The sequence below is a fragment of the Anser anser genome, assembly GCF_964211835.1.
Source record: "Anser anser genome assembly, chromosome: 1".
Classification (NCBI taxonomy): domain Eukaryota; kingdom Metazoa; phylum Chordata; class Aves; order Anseriformes; family Anatidae; genus Anser; species Anser anser.
In genome coordinates this window covers 58,525,795-58,543,494 of record NC_139720.1, presented here as the reverse complement: position 1 = coordinate 58,543,494, position 17,700 = coordinate 58,525,795, and the positions used below count along the sequence as shown (strand labels likewise).

Genomic DNA, 17,700 nt, shown 5'->3' with positions numbered 1-17,700 from the left:
AAGGACTGGAACAGGCAGCCCAGAGAAGTGGTTGAGTCACCATCCCTGGAGGTATTTAAAAGAAGTGTAGTGTGGAGCTCAGGGACATGGTTTAGTGATAGGTTAATGGTTGGACTTGATGATCTTAGAGGTCTTTTCCAACCTAAATCATTCTATGATTCTATAAGTCATTGCCAGATCAGGGCCTTAATTTGGAACTTTTCAGAAAATAGCATTTGGGGTCTGGTGAAAAGGAACTACGCTGATGGATCTGGACACCACAATCATTTTTTGTAGATCAGATGACATCATTGATATACCCTCTGGACTGTTTGTACCTTCTCTAATAATCATAGAATTATTCAGGTTAGAAAAGACCCTTAAGATCACCAAGTCCAACTATCCACCTAACTACCAAGTCTACCGCTAAGCAGAAGGGCAATTTCCATGTCCATCCAGACATGGACTGATCTGCATGCTATTGCCACTGATCTGGTGGGATACTCTGGGTTAAGACCACGTTAGGAACTTGACCAAATGTACCACTTCACTTCCCTTGAAGTGAATTGTTTGAACTCTAACAATAGCTATGAGCTCTTGGAAATTTTGCCAGTGTTTCATCGGAAAGGGCCTGAGTCTCCACATCCTTCAACCAGTACTCCAAGTCATCCAATCCCAAGAAATGAACAACATTTTGAATTCCTAAGGAAAAAAAAAAAAAAAAAAAGCCAGTAACGATAAATTCTATTTCAGCTGAAGAATTGTGTAATTTCCCCAAAATCTTGGAAGCAGGGACTTATCTACACAACACCCTGGTGTGTCAATAATTTGAAAGACCCCTGCCAGCTAAGGCAAGGCTGAAATTTCAGAGGAAGTTAGTCACTTGGACTGACTAATTGACTTTTGATGTGTACAATCTAAGGTCCAGTATGTTTTACCTTTTAAGTACCTAGTAACCACAGCTTAGTCTGAGGTCACAAGGAGCAGAAGATGGCCATCGGTTTCAAAAATTCAGGCGTGGGCATCTCAAACTGGCTTCATGGAAACAGATGTTTCTAAAATCCCATTTGAAAATCTGGAACTCTTCAAACAGGAAAATTGAATGGTCAGCACGTAGGACTTGAAGCTATTCCCACTGAATCCAACCAGAATTTCACAGTGATATAAATTTCGTTTTCAAGGCTGGATGCTCATCCAGGTTGGGCCAGCAGCAGTTTGCACTATCTGGAGATCTACTGCTTGACCATTAGCCATTGCCTCTTTCCACTCTGACACAAATTTTTCCTGGGAGCACAAGGGGATTAACTACCTTGGGGTTTCTAAGGACCGGAGCTGACTGAAATTCCTCATAGCACTGAGTTGTATGGGAATTCAGCAAACCTCTCTTCTCAGGCAGCAGATCCCTCATCTCAAGAAATCTTTTGATTAATCTGTCAAGCTCTGGGACGTGCAGCAAAAGAGAACAACAGAGCTTGAAGGAACATTTAAAGAAAAAATTTTTTGTAATTCCCAGCACAGCCAGAATGATGACACACACTCCGAGTCTAGCAAACTTGCCTGGCAGGCAGTTTGGGCTTTATATGTAAATATAAACATATATTTACATATTTCCTAACATCTGTTTTGAATTTGTTTTCCCTTTGGTTCTATTTAAAGTATGTCTTTTCCTATTATCTCTGAGGCTGAAATTTGGAGGGGTCTGCTAATAAACTCTATCACTGCAAAGCAAGAAGACACACTCTCCAACCTCCCCAGCGCTCAAGCCAGTTCCTTTACAGCTGTTCCTCACTTGTATTTCAAAGTGCAACAGCATCTCCCAGCCTATGAAAGCAGCACAATTTCCTAAGTAGATTCCTGCTGGGTAGGGTATAATATCACCACCACTTCCAAGAGTTCACATTCAGTTGGTCTAACCCATTTGTCCCGGCAGCCCAGCGCCTAAATTACTCCTCCACATGGTGTCTTTTTCAGAGAGCACCCTGCTATTAGCTCAAGGTCCTGTTCATAGTTTCTCTCCTCTAGCTTTACATCCAAGAAGAAAAATTACCTGCTGCAAGGCACCAGAGCTGGAGCCACTGCTGCAGAACAAGGTCGTGCCTCGGGCCAGTCAGCCACCAGCCTGCAAAGCAGAGCCAGTGCCAGGACCAGGGTAAGTGCTGCAAAAGCACCTCGCAAGTAAAATTCAACCCACTGTACTGACAGGGTGCCGCGCAGTCTGTGGAGGGAAACAAAACAAAACAGCAAACAAGTTCTGAACAAAGTGTGAGACTGATAGACATTATTTGTCTTAAACAAATCAGATGAGGTGAATGGGGAAAGGGCAGAAAGAATAATCGAGGCTGGCTGACATCAACGTTTCCACATGGTCTCTGACAGCTTCAAGGCTGGGTGTGCTTTGTGAGAGATGGTGTTCACTGTAAAAGACCCTGAGTACGAGCCAGTAGTGGAGTTGCTTTGAGGAATGAACAAGTAGTGCGATGTCCTGACCTGCCAGTGTGCCTATGACCAACAACCACAGCTGATTTTCTTATTTTGTTGGCAGTCACCTACCTAATCCTTTGGTGGCCCTGGGCCTGGTGCACTTCTCAGTGTGAACTGTAAGCTCAGCACATAGGTAGGGCATGAGGAGACTTCTGGACATACATAAAATTGTCTTGTAAAATGTTTTTCCAAGGAATGATTAAGCGTCAGTGCGAATACATATGATGTCCTTAAAAGAGCAGGGTTCTCTATTGCCAGATGATGTGCAAATCAAAGGTTTTTCTGCACTGATGAAATTCCAGGAAACATGGGGTGGGGGAGAAGAGCTGTAGAGAGATAGCCAGAAACAAGATGCTCAGATCATCTATCCAAAAAAGTTGCTTCTCCAGCCAAATTACTAAGTTCTTTATGAGAAAGATGTCTTGGTTTGGCAAGGAAAAGGAGGCAACTCCACCAGACAATAATAATAACAATAATAAAAAAAGCCCTAGTCGAATACTAAATACCATTATTCCAAGGGAAACACGACTTGTTCTCTGTTCAGTTAAAACTTTCAGTTGAAACTCTGAAACCAGCAACCCTGGAACAGGAACCGGAGCCTGGGCTGATGCTAGCAAATGCTTAAGTTTCTATTGGCTCGGTAAATGCATTGCTGCAGAATCATCTTCAGAAGCATCTCTTTTTAATGAGATGTGAATCACCAAGATAAACTCCTGACTAAACTGATAAGCTTCTCATATACACATTTACATGAGTATTGGTCTTCTCCCTTCATTGGACTGGTTATGACTTACCCTGTAGCTATAACCCAGGCTCTGGTGATGCAAAGTATATAATTACACATACTAGCAAATTTATCTGCAAATACACTTGTCTGCGATAACTGAAAGTGCCAACCCTTTGCCTCAGTGTCGTGCCTTATTTTCACAGTCCCTGAAGCCTCTAAACAGAGACCAGAGCTGTGAGAAAAGTCACAACTACAAACCAAACACAAGCTTCTCTGCCTAGAAAAGGTGCTCTGCCACTTCGCTTTGAATATTGCTTCTTTTGCTAGTGCTACGGGTTGATTGTGGGCACCGCCTCAAAGACTGTGACAACACTGAAGGGGAGATGCCCCCTCCACTGCACCAGTGATTTAGGGGCTGGTGAGCTCTGAGGAGCAGTGTCAGGCTGTCCCATGAACGTCTGGGCTGACCTCCGGGTGCTGTGCTGCTGTATCATGCTATCACATGAGATGGCCCCAGGACTTCAGTAAATGCACCACAGGTGTGAGAGGGACCCCTGCACTGCCACGCTATGTACATACATATGCTTTGCAGAATCGGAAACCAAGATTGCAACCTTTTAAGAAGGGTTATGAAGTTACTATCTATGGCTGCTATGAAAAAAAATCACACACTACTGCTCTGTCACTCAACTATGCAGCTGCCAAGGCTCCTGTCTTGCTTCCTTGCTCCAGTCTTGCCCAATCCATAAAACTTCAGCAGTTTCTGAGAAACATTGGAATCCCCACAGCACAGACCAGGTCTAGCTACAGACTATGTAACTTCAGCGAAGGTGTATCACCACACACTTATTCCCTTTAATAAATAGGGCCACTAGACGCCCACCTCCCCACCACACCCCAGAAGTGTGTGCTCTCAGAACCGTACAAACATGTACATAATTTCTTCTCAGTACTTGCCACATGCGCACACCATAACCAGCCATCCAGATTTTTTTTTTCTAAAAGTCATTATTTTTAAAAGAAAACAAATGGTTTGCCCTCAACTTCATTTTTTTTTTCCTAGTATGTGCTAAAATAAGAAGTTTCATAATTGCTATTGCAGAAGAGACTTACATTACATTTTCCACCATCCAGCACCCACACAGTTAGACCTTATTCATCTCAGGTACAAGAACACACTTGCTGACTTTGAATATGTACCTTTCACTTTCTGACTCAATTAGCATATGGCAGCTAATCATTCTCTTTGTAAGGTATTAACAGCTTATTTGCCTTTCTGCATCATTGCGTTTTTCTGTTAATTCCCACTGGTTGTTAAGTGGTGATGATACATAAATCTAGCACCTACAGCCACAACTTTTTGCTTTAAAAAGCCTGAGAGAAAATGAATTAGAAAAATGAAAGTCTCTTTTGCATGAGATCCAAACTTTGGTTCCTAATCCAAACCTTCCATAATTTAAAAAGCAGAGGAATACACACCACAGGTATCTTGGCTGGCTGCATCAAGGGTGCAGTTTAATTGTGTCTTGCTCAGAGCCAACTTCAAGACAGTGCCAACCATTTCCTTTATTTTAACAAGACACCAGCACACACAGCATACCTAACACCCAGTTTCCTTTATGAAAATGACCTGCTTTCCAAGAAAAACAATCCCAAGACTTTTGGTTATCAAGGGGACTCCAAAAACCGAAAACTAACTCATTTTTGCTTCTTTTTGCCAGCTGACTACTCTGACTGCTCAAAGCCATCTGACCGAAACCATTCCATATTCGACAACAGAAGACAGCCACCAGTCTTTTGCTGAAACAACCCTTAAATTACACCACAGGGACATTAAAATTGGAAATAAACTGTCCCCCCCCACCAGAGAGGGGAAAGGACCGTGGCCATGTGTCTCTGGGCTACAAATAAGTTGTGCTGTGTCTCAAAAGCCGGCCTGCTCTGTCTCACCTGCAGCACACCTGGCCCACAAACCTTCTTATCTTCCAGCAGAGAAAGCCCAGTCAGCTGTTATTCTCCACCAAACATTTACAGAGCTGAAAGCCTTGGGCATTTTGTGGTGCCAAATTGTTCATAGCAGGGGAGTCTCTGTGGCCACCCACATTATACTGAAATGCACAAACCAGCCAAGAAGCTCTGCATAAACAACTTGGTACAATGCGCTGTGATGCTGCTGCATTTCTGCGTGACAAGTTCATTACCATTTGGCCTTGGCTGATGCTGACGTACAGTGAAAAAGAAAGAGAGAGACTTCACAGTTACATTAATTCCATTTTATTTAATAAAAAACAGTATCAGATTAAAAATACAAACACTTTGGGTGATTATCCAGCGTTTTCCCCTGTGTGCCTCATAGAGCTCAAACCAACCAAGGACTGGGAGAAAAAACAAAAACAAAAACAAAACAAAACACCAAACAATTTTGGCCGGAGCTGTAAAATAATGTTGCACCAATTAAATTACACCAAATATATTATTATACCTTTGAAATGGCTTTCAGACCAATAAATAAAAAAAAAGACAAATTCAAATAAAAAAGTCAACTTTGTATTACAAAAAAATTAAATAAAAATCACAACACTAATAATAACAATGTGCAGTCAAGTTTTTTTTTCTTCTCCTCTAGGAATGATAACATGCCAGTAAACATGTAACATGCCAGTAACATGCCAGTAAATCCCTACGAAACATTTCCAGTTTGGCAGCAAGCAGTCACTCACTCATTCACATTTGTACACAAGGAAGCAGGCCTGGGCAAAAGCCTAGGTAGATACGAGCCTTCAGGGTGCTCCTCAGTTCCCTGCCACAGCTGGTTGAGTTCCCTTCCCTTCATCGTAAAACCTCTATAAATCCACTCAAGATTTAGCACCAGATCCGCAGGGAAGGTGTCAATCAGTGTAACCCCACCAAAGGGATGCTCCATCACGTCAACAGGACGGTGCTGAGTTACACCAGCTGAGGATCTGGCTCTCCTGCCCCAGGGCACAAGTTAAAAGCTGTGGCTGTAAAGTTTCTGAAAGGCCATGGAGACTACGTTGGGTTGTTTTCAAACACATCACAGTAAAACTGTTAATTAAATAAACTGCAAAATTGGGTGTTGGATTTGGATGGGCTGAAAGAGCAAATGCAGGACTTGTGAGAAGGCAGGACATCTGAGCATCACACCAAAAGTGTCATACAGGTCTATAGAGAAATGCCCTGAAATTGCCCTTCCTGAGCAAATGAGCAGTGAGCCAAATTTCACTTGACTGCCTGAGAGCACATCTCTCATACATTTTGTGGATATTGATGCCATTGACTCCAGGGCCAAATTTGGTCCAGTGTTTCACGAGAAGAAAAGGTTCTCCATAGAGACAGATTAACCGACTTAGGAAATTTGAGCTCATTCATCTTTATGCTAGGCAGCCTTGTTGGCTTTTAGGAGGAACTGGCAGACTGAAGTACCATGACGCACCAAATAAACAATTTACAAGTGAAATTGCTCCCTGCCCCAGATGCCAACTGTTTGTGGGGTTACCCCTGAATTCCCAGAGGAACACTTTCCATTTCTGCATTACTTCTAGGATTTTGGACACAGTGGGCCAAAGTCTGTTTTCAATTCCAGTTCCAGGGGAGGAGTGAGAACAGAGTTTGTGCCATGCTTCTCTCTTCTGGATATGTCTGCACACATGAATTTTGCAGCTGTGGCTCATTTGACATCATAGGCTGAAACCTACCATTTATTCACACCAGTGCACCTCTAAGATAGCCAGGGGCTATGTGCTCACATAAATGAGACTGAAATGGGCCTTAAGATTCCAGTTTGCCCAGGCCTGTCAAACACACAGTGCCTTTCTGACAGAGGCTTACATTCAGGTAATCCAGTAGACCCATGTGATACCTTTATGGGAGTTGAAGCCTTTAGTCTGGATATTTAGGTATGTCTGAGAACGCACACCCATATCCTTCCTGTTTTTTCAAGCTGGTATCATTGCACATGCAGTACCAGCTACACTATCTACATAGAGGCCTGCATTTTTATGCTAACTGTTATCAAATCTACTATTATCATTTCATCGCTCAATTCTTTTTGCTCCATTACTACCTACTTAGAAACATTTTCATTTGGAGAGAGGCATATTCCCAGCAGCTTTCTGACCTCTATCCGTTTCCTACATGCTACAACCTTTTCTTTACTTAACATTCTGGTCACAAACTACCTGTCACCCTCAGATACTACAAGCTAATAGCAAGGTGGCACCCTTTGCTGACAGTGACTGAACTCTAGGTTGGAGGCTCTGTTAACCCTTGGGACCCTTTGTTAGATCCATCTACCTATGGGCATCCATCTGGCTGGCCATTTTGAAAAAGTCAAATTGGACACATGGGTTGAAATGTTTTGAAGAGTCACGTAGCTGCTTACAACATCCATTCCTTTCAGCTCCTGTTCTCATTTCTCTGACTCTGTTTTTGCTGGTAGTTGGAAAAAAATTTAAGGCCTCCTGCTCACTGAAGAGCAATGGCTGTGGGAAGGGCCAGATCTGAATGCCTGCTCCATGCAAGGTTATTCTGGGCTAACACTCTCAAATTATTTGTCCCAGAAAGGGTTCAGACACCTCTCAGATCACCCTGGCAGAAGGAACCGTGGTGACCATCCAGCCTGATCTCCTGCATAATGCAAACTGAAGATCCGCAACATGTAATGCCTGTATCCAGATGAATAATTTCAGGGAAAAATAAAGCTTCTCTTTCTAAAAGACATCCAAAATTGACTTGAAGAATTCAGTTCATCTCTTGATATAGCTAATCTAAAATTAATTAGAAACCTCTCAAAATGTGTGTGCCTCACTTCCAGTTTTAATTCTAACTTTCACTTCAAGCCATTAAATCTCGATGCTTTTGTCTGCTAGATCCTGATACACTTTCATCACATATGCAAAGACCAAAGGATTTTCTGTGGTCAGCTAGGTAATATTTTGAGGACACAGAATTAGAGAAGTGTGAGATGACTTTGGGGCTATTTTAGACTTTGCTAGGAGTTCAGCTATGTGGGTACAATCAAGTCTTTTGAAGGAAAACCTACCATCATCAGCAAATCAGTAACCTGGCTTACTTCACCATAAAGGTACACAGAACAACTCCCTTCCCTCCCTTTCCATCTTCCGTCTGCTAGTTGAGCTTGTTGCAGATCTCTAGGGCTTTCTTGTAGACCTGAGTCACATCATCCATGTCTGTGAGAAGGGAAAAACTGCTGTCCCCCAGACGGTTGCGATATCGTTTTAGATACTGTGGCCGTGGGCGGTTCTGAAGTCCTTCGAAGTCTTGGATCTGGAGGAAATTTTCAGCAGAGACACAGCTCCGTATCCTCTGTCTGTTTGGCCTGTTCTCTTGCAAATCCAGCAAATCAAAGGAGTCACTGGACAAAATACTGTCATCACTAATCACGCTGGAAGGGCGACTGTAACTTCGAGGTAATGCATCCCCAGGCAGGACCACTTCCTCCATGGCCTCCAATGTCGGTGTATCAGGGCTAATTAAAGCAGATTCAGTGCTGCTGGTAGAATACTTGCTGTTATGTTTCAAGATACCCTTACGCCTGCAGGAATGACTGTAAGACCCATTTCTGGATGGCTCTGTGACCCCCGGAGAAGTGTCACTGTTTACTGTTTCATCATTATTGTCCAAGAGTTCAGAAGATTCACTTCGTTCTGGAGAGGAGTAATAGCCGGATTCTCTCTGCTGAGTCTTCTTTAGGATTCCTTTTTTTGGCATTAGTGAAGACTGCTTAGTGCCATATTTGGCTACTACCTCTCCCTCCACAACACTTTTAATGGCTACGCCAGTCCTACACAACTCTTGCTCCAACTTAAAAGCAGAGGGTAACACTGGGCTGACCACACCTTCAATGAACCCTGCACTGTGAGATCGATGTTCACTGTTGCTCCTTTTCTTCAGAATGCCTTTGGGTCTCTTGGAGGTGGGTTTGGATGCATTTTCAGCTCCCCCTTCCTGGATGGACTGTGCAATGTCATTTTCCTTTTTTGATTTCTTCAGAGACCTTTGTCTCTCTAGTGTGACTTCAGGACCTTTGGGCTTAGAAAGGCACTTCACTTTGGTTTCAGTCTCTGGCTGGAGGCCAGTAGAACGGTGATGCCAATCAATGAACCTTGCCAGCAATGGGGACTCCGAGTCCCTCATGGCATCACAGTCACAAACACTACTCTTGTAGCCCCAGTTAACCCACCAGTGGTTGGCAATGTCTTCAATGGTTGCTCGGCGTTCAGGGTTCACCATCAGCATCCATCTGATAAGACCACGAGCATCTATGGACAAAGAATAAAATATAAAGTTTAAAATATTGGCACTCTTGGTTTCCTCAGTTTAAAACTGAAGCCTGAAGCTAATCAAAAGCGCAAAAATAATGGTTCTTACAACTGAAGATGTGAAAGGGGCAGGGCGTTGGCCATCAGTCAATGCTGGAAAATGAATTCCAGGACTACTTTCTATCAACAGAGTATGATACACCCAGGCTGAATTGGTACATTTGTTTACCAAATAAATTAATATTTGTCTTGTATTGGTCAATGAATAGTTCCATATTACTGAAAGAAATCACCAATCTGTCATAGAATCACAGAATCTTTAAGGTTGGAAAAGACCTCCAAGATCATCTGGTCCAACCACCCCTACCACCAATGTCACCCACTAAACCGCATCCCTAAGCACCACGTCCAACCTTTCCTTGAATGCCCCCAGAGACGGTGACTCTACCACCTCCCTGGGCAACCTGTTCCAATGTTGTCAACTCTAATAATTACAAAACTTGGAAGAAAACAGAGGGGAATAGGGATATTTTAAACGCTCTATATATGACTGCTTTCAGATTTACTTTTTTTCATAAAAAGTGTAGTGTTCTGTATATTTTAAAGGATTTTTTTTATAAAGAGAGTGACAAGGCAGCAGAAAAATGAATGGATGGCAAAGAAATGATGAGAGATAAATATTTAGTTAAATAACACATATACACATTTTTAAGGCTGGAAAGAGCTATATGTCAATGACCCAGACTTAGTTGATGTTTTTCTGTCAAGTGACAGCTTAACGTGTTATCCTCTAAGAAGAAATAAATGCAAACACAGTGACATTTAATTCAGATTTTGTCCTAGCTTCTCAGATAAGAGGCTGCTTTGCCCTGACCATTCACCTTCTCTCTGCTTATGATATACTACAGTGCAGTCAGAGGGCTGGTCTTTACCAGTATGTTGTATCGGTTTACAGCTTGTCTGAACAATTCCACTTGCAATAGCTAACAGACCTTCCACTGCCATAGATCTAGTTAAAAGAGCTTGCTGAAGCTTCCCCAAGGCAATAAAATCTATCTGCTATAAAACTTTCATTTCAAAAGGGCTTTTGGTAAATGCTGTACCCAGATGGGAATTGAGAGCAGATGAAGTCAGTAGGGGAATGAGAGATTTTTTTTCTGTGTCGTTCTAACGTGACACCAAAATATTCTGGAAGGCACAGGGCAAATCCTCCATTCCGAACTCCTGTCAGCTCAATACATTGCCCTCACTCCTTTTTTATACCTGAGGTCTGTGTTGGCTCACGATATTCTCCACTGCTGATCTGCCTGATGAGATTTTTGTGATCAAAGCCATCAAAGGGCATCGTTCCATAAACCAGAGTGTAAAGCAATACACCAAGGGCCCAGCTGTCAACCTGAAATACAGAGACAATGCGTGTGAAGCCCAGGAAAACTGATCCCCGCCATTCTCCCTGCCATGTCCAGATGCACCTACCGATGGGCAAACCAGCATCTAACATTCGAAAAAACACAGGTAAAGCAAACAAAGGCAGCTCGAGAACTTTCAATATGGGAGACACCGACTCACACATACATGTGCAATAACTCTAGTATTAAGACTAACCCACAAGACCAGTACCATCAAGGACATCCCCGTACCACCACAGAAAAACTAACCCTTCTTACCTCTGGGCCTCTGTAAGGTCGTCCATTAACTATTTCAGGGGAAGCATACAGTGGGCTTCCACAAAAGGTCTGCAGAAACTTGTCTTTGTGATAGAGGTTGGAGAGTCCAAAGTCAGCAATCTGTAAAGACAATTGCACAAGGCTTCTGTAACATTAACAATATCTCAATGTAACAGAAAATCCTTTATCGGGAAGGACTAAGCTATACATGACCCTGCTGTAAGGCAGGGCTCTCAACATGGATAACCTCTCAAGTTCACTTGCCAGCCCATTATTCTATGATTTCACGGCTTTTTTAGAAGGCCTCCTAGAGAAGAAGGGTCCCCAAGTTAAATCCTCCAGATTAGGAGCACGGATGTTTTGATTCCATTTGCAGACAGGTCACTGCCAAGCACAACCATCAATTAGTGATTTTTTGCTAGATGAACTGCATGTGCTTACAAAGACAATTTCATACCGGGAGGCACTGGACTATTGTCCACTGATTACTCTTCATATTGTATAATCATTAATACCAAGGGAATGCAAACAAAATGTACTACTGTTCTTATATTGCACATGCAAGCCCAAAGCCAAGACCTTTAAAAACAAGAGGAGTGAGGCAGGCGTGTCATAGGAAACTAAGTGTAAGATTACAAAAGCAAGTGATTTTTGAAATCATGTGGAACATAGCTCTGCTTGAAAAGAGGGGAAAGTGAGGCAGACAATAACTATTACACATTCAGGGACTCCAAGCTGAGGAATCTGAGTCGTTAAGCAAACGAGATGTCTATCATGAGATAATAAACACAAGTCTGGTTCCTAACTGGAAACAATGGGCCCAAATCTGGCTTTCCCAACACAAACAAAACTCCCCTTGAGACCGTTGGGAATCTTGCCCATGTAGGAATTGCAGGATCAGGTCCAAATAATTTGTTTACTTCAATTCTCTGTTCTTGTTCAAAACAAAGGCTGAGGATAGCAACACTAAATACTCCCACAACCTTTGCATTTCCTTTGTTTCTCTAGCAGAAGGCAACACATCTCATTTTTTATCTTGTTTGAAACCTAAATGTTTTTGTTTCCCAGAGATACTTTTATGACTGCCCACTACTGACATAGCACATACATAAAAGACATAAAGCACAGGCATAAAAAAGGTATTATCAGTTTATAGCTTTAAGAGACAGGAGCTTTCTCTGGGTTTTCCTCACCTTATTCAGGCCTTTTCTACCAGAAAGAAATTAAACCCCAGAAAGAAACAGTGATTACTTGATATTAAAAGAAAAAATTCAAGATAAGACAAAGTGACCAGAAAAGAAAGGGAATTTACCAGCAGCAGCAATCACTCTTGACTTTCTAAAATGTGTATCACCATTGCTGCTAATACCTGTTTAACTGCAATGTTTAGCAAACTCTTGGGAGACATAAAGTCTTTGTCTCTGTTAACTATCAAAACTAGACCAAAAAATGTCATAGTTGAGACTGAAGTAACAAAGTTGGTAAAGTACAGACAGAAGTTCCCAATTTTCTTTCCTTACCATGCAAAAAAAATATTTATGGACAAAGTGAATATATGAATATCCATAAATACCTATCTATATATATATACACAGATACACTTTTATGTTAAAAATATAAACTTCTATTTTAAAATATCATTTTCACATTTTTTTAAGGTCACAGAGCAAATATGAAATTTCATATTTCCCCCTCTCCTGTTTTGATGTTCAGTGTGTGCAGGTATTCCACTGACAATTTGGATTCACAATATCTTGCTCAAAGAGCAGCCGATTCCTGTTCATTAATATTAATTCATTCCACCACGTTCATTCATGGCTTGAATTTGCTCAGTCCCCCAAACAGCATATCATCAACCCACAGCAGAAAATTCAACCCTTAAATAAACGTGGTTTGTAAAATCATCATTGTATGGCTGGAATGTCATTGAAAACAGCTGGTGTACAATTGCAGTCTGCAAACATATTCTCATGGCTCAGATTGCACTTAATTGCTTTGAATTCCACTTTCTTATCAAGTCACCCTGACTGGCTTGCAGGAAGTTGGTTTTAAGCCCTATGAAGTGTGCCCTGTCAATCATGGGAAGAATGGGATCATTTCAGCACTGAAACTTCGTGCTGGTCACTGAGTTTTATTTTAGTTCAGGATGCAGCTAAGACAAGGACAGACACTGCACAGTGTGATTCCTTAAGAAAATACATTCCCTTAACACCATGGAATGTATAAAATGCATGTAGATGTGCATGAATATATATAGGGATACACATACCATTGTTCACACTAAGAAACTCTCAGACTGGGCATTTATGTTTTCATTTTGACCATTCAGGAAAAGAGTATTTATGTTACAGTCCACTCCCATACTCACAGACTGATGTTTATCAGCTTTTCCCATTAAAACTGTCATGCCCCCCCCAAAACAAGATTAATAGAAGCCAACATTACTTCATGTTCTTGGCACTTAAATGGAACTAAGGCAGCAAGTCAAAAAACTTCCTAAATTGGGAGGAGCTGGGAAGTGGGCTTTATTCCCCTCACTTCAGGAGGTGAATGTTTCGTATTTACTGTTACTCTGATCAACCAGATGTAATTTATTGTTTAAGCGTCGACTATAAATTCCATGAGGTTTGCACTTGTGGAAACTGTCGGTTTTGCCCCACTTAAGAATCTGTCTTTTTGTACTGTAGACAGAAAAATAATTAAGTCTCTTAGAGCAATTGAAATGCATGTGCAACGGGTGAGACTTCCAGCAAGGTAAATCCCAATTACATATACTTACCCTGCACATACGAAACCCTCATGGGTTCTCGGTGGTTAGTCTGATTGGTGTCCCCTTACCAGCCCAAGTGAAAGTGGAGTTAGTGGGATTATGTTACTATTATACTTGCATTTTTGTCTCCTTCTATCACTTTGGGGCTGATCATGCAGTTTGCGTCAAGCTCTGCTAGACATCTATTTTAGGTGCAATTCCCAGTCCAGGAGCCGCCACAGCCCTGCTGTGAGCGAGGAGGCTCTCTCCGTCGCGCCAGGCAGTGTGACAGAGGCATCCCTGAGGGTAGCTTGTGGCACAGGACAGGGACACAGCATTTGGATAGCAAGAGGCACTAATTCCCTGGCTGCCACACCGTGCAGCAGTTTCTCTCCAGCTCGCTGCGTGCAGTTTGGGGGATTTAGGCACTGAGGAAGCACTGCAGTGCTGCATGCGGTGCATGTGGTCCTCATCACGCTGTTTGCAGGAGCTTCGGGCTAATGGAGGCAACTACACCCTCACCCCACTGCTAGTTCTTCTAGCAAAGTCATCCCTAGAGTGAACCAAACACTAGGATCTCAGTCCCTCTAAGACTACTGGAGAAAAGAAAGGATTCAAGGCTTTTTTTCAAGACCACAAAGGGCGGGTGCCTAAAGCTGGTGTGAACCTCTTCCACTCAGAGCTCTCCAATTCAACAGCTGAAGGCAGCTCCTGCAGTGCTCTGGGGCTGCCTTAGCCCTGCTACCTGTCTAACCCTGCCCACCCCAGCTGCATTAGGATTATGAAGGAAGATATCCTCTCAAGAGTATGAAATTGCCTCAGTTGGGTGTACACCTGGGGAGAAAGGCAAAATAGCATTTGATGAATTGGCTGGATTAAACCCTTGTACCCCACAGATCTGTGTGCATGTTCAGTCTCGTAAGTGCTTAAAACTCATTTATTTATTTGTGTTTGCTGTATTTAGGGGTTTTAAGTAATGGTTTGAAGAAAATACTACCACATATACCAAGACACTGAAAAACATACCTATCTAACACAGATCAGATCACTTTCTTCCCCTCATTGCCCTCCAGCTCTGGCCCGTAGACCAACAGGACTCTTCAAAACTTGTAATTTTCTGTCAGCTTTCAGACACTGGTGTTTCCTAGTTGCTGTACTTCAACACAATTGTTTCCAGAGACTTCTACTCACTACTTTAACTTAAGAAAAAAAGCTAATTATGTTTCCAAACACCATTTCATGACCTTCATTTCTATAGCTAAAATTTACGAATAGTTTCCAAGTTACTGTAGTATCATGTAAAATGGCTTGGGGCCCTTTTAGGTTGGATAATAACTTCTGATGGATTAATTGTCCTCTTTATTTCCTGTCCTGGAATTACTGCTTGAGTTGTGCTACACAGATCTATTTTTACCATATCTTATTAATTTTGTCCTCACGTTACTATGACATGTTTGTGTATATACTGTAGCGTCTAGATCATTGGATTCTTCAGAAACATGTTTTCAATTGCACATTGCACCCAGGAACAAAGGGATTCCTTTCATTTTGTCATTCTTAAAATCAGACTGCCAATTTTGTAAGTGCCTTGTAATCCACTGAATGAAATGTAAATAGTGAAGGAGTACAGATAAGACTATCACTCCATTTCTAGAAAATGTCTTCCACTGAGTACTTGAAGCCATCAGTCAATACCATCCCCCAAACTGCATATTTCTCTTTTTCCGCCTGAATAAACCATATATAAGAATAAACTATATAAATAATCTCAGAATCAGGACCTGATAGATTTGCTCCTAATAAATAATTTACAGCTCCATATGTGTTTCCTTGCCAACGGTTACTGTTTAGTGAAACAAAGAAAAAGTGGGAAGTAAAATTCTGTGCAAGTAACACAGAAACCACAGTAATGCATTCAAGGCTTCAGGATCAAGGAAATAGCAGCGGTACGTTTAACATCAAGTATTCAAAGCTGGGCTTAGTCGTGAGGTAGGAAAGGTGTAAAAAAAAGAAGGGAGAAAAAGGTAAACTACAAAAAAAAAGAGTTGCCTCTTGAAGTAACCCACATTCAAACACTACTGATAGTGAGATGCATAAAATACAAACTGCTTCCCCAGCTCGTTTTATTTATTAGCTTCATGAGACTTTGCGGATACTGCTAACAGGGGACAGCCAGAGAGCCTGCAGCCACCCATCCACGCGAGGCAGCCTTGTCCACTGAGCTGTGCTCTGAAGTCCACAGAGAAGTAACGGGGGAAAGGCTGGAAATACACAAAATACCCACATGGCAATTTAAACATCATTTAGTTCAGGGAAGGGCAGCCTTCGTGGAAAAGGTGAATCCAAATGGTTGGACCTGAATTTCTTGGCACAGCAGTGCCCGTCTCTATGGCAGCTGAAATACATCTGTGGTTCTGCGGCCCCTGGGTCCCCATCCTCCCCCTCGCCCCCGCAGGAAGATCAGGCTCCCAGAAAGAAGACAGGGGAGGCTGCTGAGCCTTCTGACAAAGCGCAGCTCCCCAGAGGCTCGGGGAAGTGATTGGTTTTGCATATGAAGACTACAGTGCCGAGATCCAGGCCACCGCAGCTAGCAAATTCCCCAAATTCCTCTTTTCTCTCAAGAATTCCCTGATTAGCTGGGAAGATAGCTTGGTGCGTAATGTGGAAAGAAAGGTCATCCTGCCTGCGGAAGCCTGTTCCGTATACAATGTCCTAGAAAGGCGACTTTTTGTTTTCAGCGCTGCTGAGACCATCTGGGGCTGCCGCAGGGAGCAGCGCTGCGGGAACAGAAGCGGAGAGGTTCGCTCTGACACGGGATGTTAACAGCAAAATGTCCAAGCGCTGCATAGGATGGGCCTTCTGTAAAAGCCTATTTTTAGAAACCGCATATTTATGTGTCTTTAATCCACCAGTTGATCCAAGTTAGCTTCTGTCATCAGTGTTACACAGATGGCAGCTACCATATGCTACTTTCCATTTCCATTGCACATCAGCTTAAAATGAAGACAATCTCTCCAGCGTAAGCAGGAGGCAGTGCGTGCAGCCTCAGGACTTTCAGCAGAGAAAAAATGAAAATCCAGACTATTTAGTTGGCTACGCAGACAGCTCCTTGATTGCTTTCCTTTGTTAATTAAGCAAGGATGCCCAAGAGTCAGCAGAAACGCTTTGGCATCCTTGCCTCTGTCTGGTTGCCTGCAAATCAGTGAACCCAGCTAGCCAGGCAGGAACAAAGCTGAAAGTGGAACAGGTTCAGCCACCTGAAATCTTCACTAATCCCTGCATTATTTATCTTTGTGTTGCAGCTTTTAGCAAAAATGGAAGAAGAAGGGAAAAAAGGTCATTCCCATGCTTTCACTGGGGAGCAATGACATGGAAATGACATCACTGACATCACTATCCAAAGTATACGTTTGTGTCTGGAGTTCCAAGGCCACTTCCTAATGAAGCACATGTGCTTTACTAGGTTTATTTTGAAACTCTATTTGCTTATTTTCCAGCCATGATCAAAAGGACATTCAGAGTGTTCTGTAGGAGGCACTTGAACCCTGTAGACCAGGAGGTTTTTTTTTCTCTAGGCCCAGCAGCAGTCAGCAGTAATACCATTTGTAAAATAAACTAATTTGCACAAAACGTGCTGCTGTTTCCACCAGTAAATAGATGCTGCTTTGAGAATCGTGGTCTTTGGGTGGAAGGACAAGGCCTCCTCCCCCAAATTTTGCAGAGCTTCAGTTAGTGTGTCTGATTCATCACCAGTGGTGCTCTTTCCCCAACCTCCATACCCCTGAGCCTCTTGCC

General features: G+C 42.5%; 1 protein-coding gene across 1 annotated transcript in view; it reads right to left on the bottom strand.

Moving 5' to 3' along the window:
• Window positions 1-5,445: 5,445 nt before the first annotated feature.
• NUAK1 (NUAK family kinase 1) overlaps window positions 5,446-17,700 on the bottom strand; it is a 50,086-nt gene continuing 37,831 nt past the window's right edge. The window contains exons 5-7 of the mRNA XM_083821522.1: window positions 11,157-11,276; window positions 10,753-10,885; window positions 5,446-9,489 (exon numbers count right to left, since the gene is read on the bottom strand). Of these exons, the coding sequence (XP_083677648.1) occupies window positions 8,336-9,489; window positions 10,753-10,885; window positions 11,157-11,276 (1,407 nt within the window). The 3' untranslated portion in view covers window positions 5,446-8,335. The remainder of the gene's footprint in view (window positions 9,490-10,752; window positions 10,886-11,156; window positions 11,277-17,700) is intronic.